Here is a 13,612-nt window from a genome sequence, read left to right as displayed (position 1 = left end):
GAAGTAACGATGCTGCCAAGTGTTGTTCAAAATACCCTCCCGCCCACTTCCCTGACTCCCCCATTCCAGATGGGGACTTTGTCATGATAATAATTGCTCACATTCTTCATTTGTCACTCTTAGAAGGCCTTTCTCTCTCTCCTTAATCTTACAGCCTGTAACTTTAGGATCTAGCCTTGAGAGAGAACCACTTTTATTTACATTATTTCAGCAAAAAAAAAAAAAAAAAAAGTAACAACCAATACAATCCTCTACCTCCTCCTCATCATCGCCAGCATCAGTAAAATCGACATCACTTAAAATCCAGACACAGGCACAGTGATTTTTTTTATCTTTATTAAAGTATATCGTCGCCACTGATGAGCTGTTTGTTTCTTCTTGGTAAGACATTCTAGTTGATATGTCCAAGGGTTATTTGGCAAATGTACGATAATTCAGTCCCCCTCCTAAACAAACCACCCATACAGCATTGCCAGATTGTCACCCTCCACAGTGCTGTGGACCACCTCACCACTTGTCCGCTAGCTGCAACCTTCTGAGAGATAAATATGTGCAAAATTCTTGTCTTAACAGCGTAGCATCCTGCTGAAGAAGGCAAGTTGAGCTCTGCTGCAATAGCAGAACAAAAAAACAGTCAGCCAGTCTATAAGCGCAGGCCAGGCTACGCCGAGGGTCCAGAGCTGTGAAGGGTGGGCTGGGCGAGCGTGGCCGAGCTTGTTGGTCCCGGTGTGGCCGCTGTTGAAGGGGCAGGCGGGGAGCCAGTCTGAACCTGGGCCTGGAACTGGGCCATCTGCTCTGGACTGGCAAGTGTCTTCAACAAGGTGTTCTCCTGCTCCAGCTGGGAGTTACGTTCAATGAGCTCTTTGATCTGCTCTTTAAGGACCTCCACCTCCTCACGCACAGCGTACATCAGGTGACTCTTCACCAGGTCCTGAGAGACGGACAGAGATGTGTAAATTGAATGCATCAACAAATCCACATTAAAAAATAACCCAACGTTTTTCATCCTGCATTTGATATAACTTGGGAATTATCGTCGCTGTCAGGCAGAAACCTTGTATCTCCCTATTTAATAATTTAGAATTCTTTTAATGAAGCAATGCTATTGGCCTTCCTTTATGTCTGTAAGTAGGCTTTCTAAAATATTGGTTGAATCTCTTCAAAATGTTACTTTCTGGAAAGTAGTGGCTTTGGAGATACAAGGTTTCTGCCCGACAGTGACATTAATGCTTTTAATATTGTTTGGTACTTCCTGAACTTGGATCAAACGCAATATGACACAGTTTGTTTCATTAATTATTAATTAATTATTAATTCTAAAAAATTAGTTTGATCTTTAATCCAATCAAGATGATACAATATTATAATAAAAGTTTTAAAGTTTTCATAATTCAATATTCAAGATAGCTTTATTGCCTAGTGAGCTCGCACACACAAGGAATTTGACATGGTGAATGGAACACTGGTGCTTAACAACAAGACCGTAAGGACAATAAATTTATAAACCTAAACACAAATCCAGAAGTTCTAAATAAAAATACTATCTGTACAAAGAAAGGTTAAGAAGTACTTTTAAAGACATTAAATAAGTTAATTCAACCTAAGCCAGAGTGCACATGTAGTAGATGAATATAATAATACAATATGTTATTGGATAAATTACAATATTGCACATGGTAATACAGCAGGGTAAAATAATGTAGGACTAATCTAATTTAATGTGTTATATGGAGGATAACAGAGAATTATCAACATCTTTAGAATCAATATATCAGCAGAAAACCAATGCAAAGAAATTCCATACTTTAAAAACGTCTCATGATCAATGTGTACTGACTGGTTGGCTGATGTCTAAAAACATCACACAATGACAATGCATCATAATATAAACAAATAAATCAATAAATCGCTGAATCAAGCTCTTGAACTTGTCAAAGTACAATTAAAAGGCAAGTATGAGAAAACGTGAGTGAGTATATTCCCAGGGTGCCACGTCACCACGTTTGTGTCTTGGCCAATCAGAGGCCGAGATATTTTTACCCGTGCGTGAGAGCCTCTCAGTTTGCCTAGCAACAGAGCTGACAACAGCTACAAAAACAGAGAGTGAAACAGAAAATAAGACTCGCCTTTTTTTTTTAAACATATGTATATATTTCACGAAATTTTGTAATGAGGTTTTAAAACATTATCGGTAAGCTAATTAAAAATAAATGCACCGATTAAAAATAAGTTTGATACGTGACGTCAGGTAAAAGGCTTGGAAGTTGACTCAAGCTGAACTAATGGTGTTGTTGTCATTTTATCTTGGACTCTAGATTTGAGTTAGGATCATCTATTTCACATATGTTTGAACTGATTTTGACCCCATCATACAGCTGCTTTTTTAAATAAAAAAGCCCTACTTGTAAATAAACACAATAGCCTAAATGATTGTGTACATTTATCCAATACTATGTTTACTTTTCTTCATCAACCCCTCTTTTTCCCCGACAAACAAAAAATACATGGTGTTGAATCTTAAGGATATAACAAGCTTATAGTAGACTGATGTCATCAAACATTTGTCAGTAAAGATGTATAGTAGAGAAACTCACCATTGCTTGCTCAATCTTATTGTCTATGGCCACAACGCTGGCTCCCGACGAACTGCAAAAGAAGAAGGGAAGAATTAATGACACATTGAAAAGCAATCTGTGCTGAAATACAAAGAGATCTCAAGCCGCAGCCTGCAGGGGACTAGTCTTTCACCCAAGCCTGTGAAATGACTATATGTAAGACCTCCAGCTTGGTTTCATTGTTCAACCATCTTTATTCCCCTTTATGATAAAGTGTGAAGGCATTGTGTCTGCACTTAATGCTGACTCTGTAGCATCAGTCGCTCTCCATCACACAGCAGTGACATTATTTGCGCAGGTTGAAGCGAGCTGAACACAGATGCAGATGGGTCTGTACAAAGAAGGACAGTGATCCTACCTATTGTCGAGTTTGACTTGTGGGCTCTCTGCGCTCAGCAACGACGACAAAAACGAGATGGAGAAATTTCTCAGCTGGCAGACGCCTAGATCCATAGCCACGGTGTAGCACGGCGTATTCATACTGGCCATGTTTTTACAATCCGCTCACACCACACAGTCCCGTTGTTTGACTCGATCCCCCCTCACGAGCAGCCCCACGAGGCACATCCACACGCGCTTTTACAGTATTCTACCCTTTCAATCTCGTGCACCCAAACCAGCAGCGGCACAAATACATCCAAGGTCAGCTCATCTCGGCTCTACACAAGCGTCTGCAGCTCGGGGTAAAACCTGCATAACTTATCCAGTGACTAAACGAGAGGCCGGGCCCTGATTGGTCGAGACAGAGGCTATTTGAATGATGTATTCAGGAACGCCCCCACCTGCCGCTCAGCTGACACGCTTTAGCATAAAATATTCCAGGAACAGAGAGGAGACGGCGAGAACCGGGGAAAACCGGATGGGGGCAAGGAAGAAAAGAGCTATAGTACTGCTTCACAGTGAGGGGAAGGGCACAATTTAAGGCAGTTGACATAAAACGACAAAACACATCAATAAGCTCCAGTTTGGAGGTGAAGCGTAAACCAATCCAAAGGAACCAAATACTAGTTTTTGTGTTTGTTATTTAAATACTACACAAAGACAACTGCTTTTCATCCTTTGGGAACACTTACATGAATTCTCAGTTAGTTATTTGGTCTTATAGTTCATCGCTCATTAAAAACATTACCTGGTCAGGTATATTCGGAAGGACTATTTGAGGGGCAGGGAGGGGTGAAATAAGTAAAAAGGGCACCAGCACACAAAAACTGTGATCAACAACATTTGGAAAATAATTTTGTACTCTTCATTTTCTGTATCTCCTTAGGATCATGTAGTCATGTGGTTCAAGTCTATTAAAAATAAAGGTGGCTGATAAAAATTGTAGATGGTCAAGTCAGGGGCATTTCCAGAACATTTTGACCGGGGTGGCCCAACTGAGACTCTCACATAGGCAGGGGTTGCCAGGGCATTTACACATAAATAACATTTGGAGATTAGTACTGAATTTGAATATTCTTGAAACCCCTGATTCCAACAGTATAGAGTTCATTTAAACAGGAACACTTCATTCCTGTCATCCTGAAGATTTATGAGGCCATTTGTGGTGGGCATTTCATCATGTAAAGGGAAACCACTAAATGAATACATAATTTACAAAAACTTTCCAGAGTATTTAACTTAACATTTTATCATCTGGAAGTGCCTTTGTTTATATTTTTCACACTGGTAGACCAAAAGGATATCTTTTGCTGTATTATGTTTTATCCACTACATCCAAGAGGGAGCCTCTGCTGCGTTTCCAGAACACCAAGCAGGGACGACTACCCCCTTTTGACCCCTTTTGAGGACACCTCTGTTAATGTTGTTCCCCAGGATGTTATTGGATTCAGGCAGCTGCCACACTCTAATAAACTGATCGTGAATTTATCATCCAAGACATCTTAAATGTGAAAATACTGAGATGAGCAATTTCGTACAATAATTATTTTGACAAAACATCCTGTTTTGCAAGCAATAAGGGAGAAGGACAAAGACAAAGGGCCATAAAAGAAGCCATCATTCAGCACTGCCTATCAAAAATGTTAAATTACACGGACATTGTGTTTTCAATTAAATTTAAAAAATCACCAAAATTGATACAATGTACAAAAAAACAAATGTAATCCAGTCAAGTGCGATCAGAGGCTTGGGAAGTGCTTTAGTCATTCATTAATTGTCGTCAATTCCATGCATCTGTTGCCCCCATGTGGCCCTAGACAGAATTGCAATGCTCTAAGGCAGAAACAAGTCCAGCATTATTTCCTCCAAAGTTAAAAACAAACTAGATTAACCAGGAGTCAAGTGTGGGGCTTGAAGTAGGACTACTGAAGGTCATTAACATTCGCAGAAAAACAGTAGACAAACAACATCTCTTAGTGTTAAATTGTACCAACAAGACATAACAAACCCAAAGGATGTGTCAATCAAATCTATTAGGCGACCTTTCTGTTTGTTGACTTATTAGACATCTGAAACTTGTTTTTATGTTTAAAGCTATACATGGTTTGAATTCAGCTAAATGGAAAAAGTACATTTTAGACACGATGAAACAATGCCACAGAAACTGTCATACATTAATAGAGTATCATTTTGATATCAATGGAGCCTGCCACTAACCAGATTGAATAATTTATTGTAAAGTTAACTTTACTGCTAGCTTACAATTACGGTGAGAAAGCTATTGATGTCCCATTATACTGAGAGATTATAGTCTATTGTTTGAGTAAGATTGACCTAATTAATCTTCCATGATCTCCATCATTTATGAGCCATTTGGCATTCTCACGCACCAAAAACCATTGTGTAAGGCGGTTTATAGAGGGGAGTATCTTAGTCACAAAGAAGGACTTACACATCTACACAGGTGTGTGTGAAACTCCCACATCAGACATCAACACACAGAAATCTACCTCCCTACATGCCTTTGTAAAGGCAGTACTCAACGCATTCCATGCACACCCATAACACTCAAACTCATGTCAACGCTCGAATATCACTCTGGAGACTGGTCACACACTCATTAAAACACAGACTATAAAGTTAACAAAATACAGAAGTCCTGCTTTGATCATTTTCTCACACAATTACTAAGTAAGGGAAGGTTGGTCCATCTATGCATCCAGTAAATCAGTAAACTTTGAGTCACTATCTGAAATTCACTACACATTCTCGACTGTTCACTCATCTTACCATATCTCACTTACTGTACTGAGGTTTGGGCTGTCAGTACTACAGAAAAGAGCCATCAGAATAGTTCACAATGTTGATTTCTGTGAACACACAAATTCATTGTTCCTCAAAGACCTTGTAGATTTTAAAACTGCACAAATTGTGTATAAGGCAAGGAAAAATCACCTTCCAGGAAATATTCAAAGATTGTTATTTGAAAGAGAGGGGGACATAACTTAAGAGGGAAGTGAAGATTACAGGTGGTGAGTGTTCAGACCACAAGGAGAAGTTTTTGTAATTCAATCTGTGGTGTGAAACTGTGGAACAGACATAAAATGGAGCTACAGCAATGTCAGAACATAATCCAGTTCAAGATGAGGTATAAATAAATGATTTTCATGAGGTACAAGGAGGAAGACAAGTGTTGAGAATCATGAGGGGTTTACTTTTGATTGTCGGTGTAAATATGAAGATTTGACTTGTGGGAGTGCACTAGTATAATGCCAGATAATAGTGAATGAAGCGGTAGGATTAGATAAGTTTTAACTTCTTCCTCATCCTTTTCACACATGTAAAGTAAATTGTTTCTATGCTTGCTAATGGAACTGATTGATTTTGTTGCTTTTGTATAACTATTTCTTATTTTCTACTTGTATGTTTTTTTTCTATTTTACTTTTACATGTTCGAAATAAAGTAAACAAATCAAATCAAATCAAATCAAAGTTAATCTTAAAAATATTGCATAAGGTCAGGGAAGTCAAAGAGCAAACACAAGGAAAGCTAGAATGGAGGTCAGAGAAGATATTGCAGATCATATCAGTACTCAGAACTAGCTGTTGCATCAAGGTCCTGACTTTTTCAGCCACCACCTTCATCATGATGCACCTGTTCCCCAAGTCACTTTGAAACGGGGGCACATGCTTATTTGTGTATCACAGCACACATCCTGACATATTAAGCACCAGTGCTATGAACAAAGGCTTAGACATGGCCTCTTGAGCTGCTTGTGTTTATCTCTGATCCCAGTCAGACACTTTAACAAGGAGCACAACGGCTTAAAAAGAAGCTCTAAGCTGCACTCATCTCTTCCGGTGGCTTCTTTGACTGGAATGGGGTTTAGCCAATTATCCAGACCCAAATAGCAAAGTACAAACGCAGGCCTTGATGATCACACCAGGAAACACACTTGGAAGATAAACACAGCCCAAGTTGTGGGAAAAAAACTCAATGATGTTCTAATCAACACTCTTGGATGAGAAAGATCAGCTGCGGAACGACAAATCCAAAGTTTCAGCATTAGTCAACACAGGACAGCAATTTAATATTTGTTCAGTGTTTGTAAGATTGAATTCAAGATGTGACATAAACCCAGATTGTCGTTTTTTTCTCTTTCATTTTTTTCAATTTCCTGCAATATCACATCATTATAGTTTCCACCAGTGAAGTTGATACAATATATTAGCAAGCTATGTTATATGTTATATGTTATATGTTATATGTTATATGTTATATGGGTCAGCCAATGTTGGATATTTCTGCTTTCCTGTAAAACAACACCAGCCGAGTGACCTAATAACACAATATAAGCGGGAAATAACCCCAAACTGTATGCAGACAAATGCTCAAGGTACTTTAAAGTTGTTTGGGGTGCACTGCCACCTTTTTTTCTCCAGCAACAACTAGTACTGTTCTTCCATCCATATGAAGACAAACACTTTTCCAAAAGCATCAGTGCCACATTTACATGTAATTCTTAAACACATTCAACACAAAATACTAAGCAAAGAAAACAAGCCCATGCAGTAACAGTTCCACTATCTATGGTGTAAAAATGACCAGTATCAAGTTTAACTCCTAACTTTTACAAGGATCAGATGAATGACACTGTGCAAAGTAGAATGTCATGCCAACTAAGACATAATGGGTTTTCAATTTTTGATTGTGAACAATTTCAACATGTAGAGTGGTTTTATGTGCTACCATACTGTTCCAGAGAGAAGTACTAGTCCTAATGGACCAACATGATGGCAATAAATAGGTCAAGAAATAGCACAGCATGATTAAGCTGTTGGTTATTATTAATGTTCTCCTGGAGATATCAGTAATTAGCGCAGATGTGTGCAGATAGTTGACTTAACACCAAGAAATCATACAATATCAGAAAAGTTACATTAAATTGAACTTACAGCGAGAGGAGGACCCATTCAACCAGTTTCAACATCTGCGTTAATATTCCCTCATTGTGGATGCTCCCCTTAAGCTATGAATGGTTGAGAGGAAAGGACAATATAGCTGTGCTTCCCTTTGTGTGCAGCAACCGTAGTGATTGGCCCATGCTGTACTACACTGTCACTGTACTGACTCCCCAGGGATTCCCTGTCTTTATTTTACCTTTTGAGATGCTGCTCCAGCTCCCAGAACAAAAGCTTCATCGCCATCTCGTCATGGCCCTGCACCCGAACTCCCCGCACTCTCATGGAGCCGTCCGACAGCAGGATCATATACACTCCAAAAAAAAAAGTAACAAGAGTAGTGCGTTCCAAGCTGATATTCCCGTTGTTTTTTTTTTCTTAAATTTAGTGAGCAGATGTAGGTCACGCCCTATGGAAGCATTAGTGGGTGCAGCTGCACAGGGACTGAAAAGGCAGTATGCTGGGTTATGATGACTCTGTTTATGTGTGCTCCTAATTTCTCCTCTGTCTATGTCATCTATTTGTGTTTGAATGGCTGACTAGGGAGTGAATTACTGAGTGCAGACAGTAACTAGGCGGGTGGTGACGTGTGATCATGTGACACTTGGAGTTACATAAACCTTCAGTAAAGATCAGCATGTGACCGAGTGTTCCCCCTGCTCCTACACTTTAAGCCCCTACCCTCTACAGCCTGAGACATGGATATACAATGAGCCTCAATGTTTACATACCTTCACAAATATTATGAAAACTAATCAGTTGCAGTCTCTGATGAGAGTCTTGAGAATAGTATAAGCTAATCACCATGTAAATGAGGTTGCAGGAATGTACTATAATGCAGAAATATAACTTTGGACATCCATGGTTTGGATGTGATGTTAGAAGGATTTGACGTTAGCGCTCTTCCCAAAACTCAGGGATGGTAACGCTACATTTCTTTTACCTTTGTTTCAAAGTTTTAAAGATGATTTAAGTCAATGTTGTAAAGGTTTTTTGGTCCTTCCCCCAGAACTGCATTAACAAAACTCATACTTCCCAAATGAATTCCCAATGTTTTTTTAATACACCCTTTAGTTTGTCTGACAGCCCACTGCATGATGCGACAGACAAGAGACCTTATGCCTCAGGGTCTTATCTTGTCATTTCTCATTGAAAGACTGCCTTAAGATGGCTTAGGGCCTCAGCAGGCAGAAAACACAACACGAACTCAAAGCGCCTCCACAGGCTTAGAGACAGCCAGCCAAGAAATAACAGGTAAAAGATGAGCACAATGCGGAGGATTTCACTTGTCCTAACAGACTGCATGTGCTGGGGGTGAATCACACGACTCCTGATTAGGTCAAAGAGCCCTACAGCAGCCCACTCAGGACTCAACACTGTCCTACATCCTCAAATCAAAGTCTGACTCCCTGCTTCACTCGTTTTTTAGATAAGAAAATCAACTGATAAAGAAAAAATACCAATTGTAGTGTGAGTAAATTCTTTGTAGTTTTCCAAATGCACATCATTAGCCTTGTGGCTTTCTGTTGGCTTCAAATCTCTGAAGAGCTCACTATATACACTGATGTATATATACCTTTTATATATATATTCTTGTACTGTACACCTTCTTGTTTGCTCCTGTATCTTAATGCTATGACGTGGTGTTGTGTCGATACTGTTCCATACCACATGCTTTAAAATGTAACAATCTGCATTATTTTTGTGTAAACAGTATCAGAAAGTGTCCAACGTAGTGAGAAGAAACATATGTACTCATATTTTCCATCAATAATTGCTGCAAGGGAAAAAAAAAAAGAGCTGCGGTGGTCTTTCAACATACTGGAAAGAACCAGCATGATTAATAAAAAAAACCCAGAAAACTAGAAAAACAAGATGTTATTTTTTGACTCTTTCACAGCAATAATGTATCATAAGAACTTTACATGCACACCTCAAGTAAATGTGCATTCAGGTGTCAGAAGTTCTTTGTTTGCAGCTGAAGTCATGCTGCTTCCCATCCACGGTGTGTGTCTCTGCTCCGTCCTCATCACAACCACAAGACCACGATATCTGCTCATTCACAAGTGGGCAAATGCTCATGTTTGTAAAGTTCTTTTAGCATCTCATGAAGATGATTACATTACATGTATGTTTGTTGCAGACAGACTGAGAACAGAGGCATGGTTGTCATCTGTTTCCTAAACGTCTTCAGGTCTATTAGGCCAAATATGTGGACTGCTGACAGGTCGCCTCACTGCACAGGGATTGACATTCTGAACTCCAGTAATGCACGGAGAAAGTGCTGTCCAAATGTATTCTAAAAATGATTGAATGATGAAAACTTGAAATATTGAACTAGTTCGATCAAGCGGCAACCTCCGGTCTAAAAATATGAGTCCAATGCGGAAGTGCTAAAAACTGCAGTTCATCGAGGATCCGCTTGAGGCTGGCTGCAGAAGCACCGGAAACCACATACACACCAATTCAAAAAAGACGATCTTTACAGCAAAAATAAACATGTTTACAGCCTGGTACCAAAGAAGGGTGTAGTTTGGATAGCTCATTTCTCGATCGGCACACACTGTAGGGGAGGGTGAATTTTTTTCTAACGCAGGAACTTCAAAGATATTGAGATTACAAGTCTTCCAATGAGAGGCACAGCTGACTTGATAGGCGGGAACACTGTAGCTGTTGGCTAGAAGGCTCAAAGCCTGCCTCTTTACCTCACACTACCTCAATTTGCAAGACTATTTAATTGAAAATAGTGGAAATACACATATTAAATGTTGCAAAATTTGTATTGTTTTATGAAAAATATATGCTCATTTAAAATTTGGTGCCAGCAACATGTTCCAAAACAGTTGGGACAGGGACAACAAAACACCCAGAAAGTTGTGTTATGCAATTATTGAATGACATTAATTTGCCACAGGTTAGTAGTATGACTGGATCTAAAACAAAAAAAAGGGCACTCCAGCGAGGCAGAGTCTCTCAAGTTCAACCACTTCAGACTCATGTTCCTCAGCATAAAATAGCATAGAATTGTGGGATCTCATCATCTACAGTGCATGCATTATATTTAATTAAAAGCTTAAATAAATCCAAATCCAATAAGAAGGACAAAAACAATGAAAACAGATATGGCCCTGGAGGGAAATCACTGCATGGGCTCAAAATTGCTTCCAAAAACCACTGCCTCTGAACACAGTTCATCACTGCATCCACAAATGCATGTTAAAACTACGCAATGCAAAGGAACAATATACAGGTTTTTGAGCAACATTTGCTGCCAGTCAGACCATATGCAAGGTTAGACCTCACATGTTTCAGCAAGACAATGCTAAACCACATTCTGCGCATGTCACAACAGCAGTGCTCCATAGTAGAGGAGTCCAGGGGCAGGGTGCACCAGCTGGGCGGACACCTGGGTGTAAGTCTGACATTGCATGTCAGACTTAGGGCTGAAAGTTACGACCAACCTAAAGTTAAGCCCTGTGCACCAGTTGGGCTTAAGCCCTGTCTGAGTTACATCTGGGTGTAACTTTTACACCGAGGGAGGAGCAGGTGTAAGTCTGTAAAGTCAGACTAGTCAATGTAATATAACAGTAAAATAACAGCCACAGAGAAAACAGTGTTGGCAGTGTGACTTTTTACAGGGTGATCGATGAAACTAGGATAAGATAAAAGAGAGTAATCTGTGATCCGGCAGTACTCTGACAGTGAGCTGATTTTAAGGTTTAATTTTGCACCTTAATGACGTTCAGTCCTGTAAAAGTGAGGAAATACTCTCCAAGTCAATAATTATGTTGATTTATAAGAACTGTTTTGATTACAGACCTTCCCAATTTCCTTGTCGAAAGCTTCTGTTTGTTTGTTTTGGTGTCAAGTTTTGTTTTGAGGACGTTTTTAAAGTCTTCATACAACTATGAGGTTAGGCTACATACTTCACGATCTGTATTATTTTCTTCTTTTGGTTGTGTTAAGATATTTTGATTTGAGAGGAGAGTGGATAGGGGTGTGTAACTTGGCATCACTCCCTGCTTAGCAAATGTTCACATGATAAAACCAGGTGTAGATAAGACCGGTCTAGGTGCACTTGATGTAAGTTCTAATCAAAGCATCGGTCGTAGCTAAGTCCAAGGTAAGAAATGGGACCAACTTAGGTCACACCCTTTGGATTCCTTGCAGACTTAAAGCTGCTGTTGGTAGGAATGGTGTCAAAAACGTTACTTTTTTTCTGCTGGGTTTGGAGAAAAGGTCACAATGCCCATCGGTACTCATTGGTAAGTGGAGTAATTTGAGACTATTGCAAAATCTCTGTGTTTTCCAATGCCTTTGTACAAAGCAATGTTATTATTCCCCTCGTTCCCGTTATGACGGACCAATCATAGCTAATCTCCAATCCTCCATCCTGATTGGTCGAGTGCCGGCCCCACTGCGTCGCCCTGATTAGCTGGGAAGCCACTACTTCCTCATAGAACACGCACAACGATGTTTTGTGGGCGGGGTTACGGGAGCAGAGAGGGGAGGGGTAGTGTTGACATTCGAAATCTCTCTCCGAACTGATGTTTATATCCCGACTACCAACAGCAGCTTTAAACCTGTGCTTAAAGAAAATGGAGTCTGCACAGTGAAGGTACAACATTAATACACAATACACTTAGTTGTGCCCTTAATACACAAAGAAATGGACACACCCAACCATGAGATGAGCCCGTTCTATGTTGCAAGTTGTCTACCTTAAAAAGCTAGAGTACATTACAGCAAATCTTTTGCCCTGTCATCTGCTGTGTTCAGAGAGAAATGCAATCTGGCATGTCCCAGTGACAGAAAAAGAGGCCTATTGAATTTTTGAATTGTAAAGACTTTTGGCTGAGCTGAAGCTTGATAGTGGAAAGCACACACAGACTTTACCAGTAAGCCCTAGCTGTGGTTTTCCATAGTCACACCCTGACTATGGAGAATGACAGAGAGCTACTGAGTGAGTCAGGCAGGGAGGCAGGGACGAATGATGAGTGGCCATTTTGGCCTTCATACGTAAGAGAGAGAGGTGCTTTTGGAGAAATAGGGCTGACAGCAGCAAGTCCTTAGTGCTCGCTCCAAACTAAACCCTGACCCCCCCCACACACACAGTAATGGTGGGTGTGGGTGGAGTGAGAGAAGGAGGGAGGGAGAGAGTCGGGCAGAGACACAGGAGCTAGAATGGACTGGATCCACTGCCTCAGCATTCACTCTGTCCTACAAAGACATAGAAAAGGAAGGGCAGAGAACGCTGTTCCCCAAATCTAATAACTGATGTGAATTTTTTTGTAGAAGAGATCATTTTATCCTAAATCTGAAACTTTGACTGATCTTTCAACTAAATGCATTAAATGATCAATTATCAATATTGCAAATTTTGTATTAAATACAGAAATCTCTCCAGTACAAACAATTCAAACAGCAACCTCAAGAGGACGTGGTCCGGAAACATATCCTCTTCATTACAGACCCTGGATGATCTAATGCAGTATCTGACAAAGCAAAAATGAAAACTCTGCAAATCAACACACAGAGAAACTGTTAGAATCACTTTAAGCTGACAGGCTATGTAGTTATTGAAAAACCAAGAAAATGAACAAAGGCAATCAAAATCAACCAGGTCATGTGTTAGAGTACTTTGCCTCCGCTAA

General features: G+C 39.9%; 1 protein-coding gene across 2 annotated transcripts in view; it reads right to left on the bottom strand.

The window, feature by feature from the left end:
* Positions 1 to 318: 318 nt before the first annotated feature.
* The window catches only part of LOC117820611 (TSC22 domain family protein 1-like), a 41,339-nt gene continuing 28,045 nt past the window's right edge, over positions 319 to 13,612 (bottom strand). Inside the window, exons 1-3 of one of the 2 annotated variants that reach the window (XM_034694439.1) lie at positions 2,974 to 3,343; positions 2,595 to 2,646; positions 319 to 931 (exon numbers count right to left, since the gene is read on the bottom strand). In XM_034694439.1, the coding sequence (XP_034550330.1) occupies positions 662 to 931; positions 2,595 to 2,646; positions 2,974 to 3,104 (453 nt within the window). In that variant the 5' untranslated portion in view covers positions 3,105 to 3,343 and the 3' untranslated portion in view covers positions 319 to 661. Of the gene's footprint in view, positions 932 to 2,594; positions 2,647 to 2,973; positions 3,344 to 13,612 lie in introns of those variants that run through there. The other variant, XM_034694437.1, reaches the window with a different exon arrangement.

The sequence above is a fragment of the Notolabrus celidotus genome, chromosome 10, assembly GCF_009762535.1.
Source record: "Notolabrus celidotus isolate fNotCel1 chromosome 10, fNotCel1.pri, whole genome shotgun sequence".
NCBI lineage: Eukaryota > Metazoa > Chordata > Actinopteri > Labriformes > Labridae > Notolabrus > Notolabrus celidotus.
This window is presented reverse-complemented; position numbering and strand designations above follow the sequence as displayed.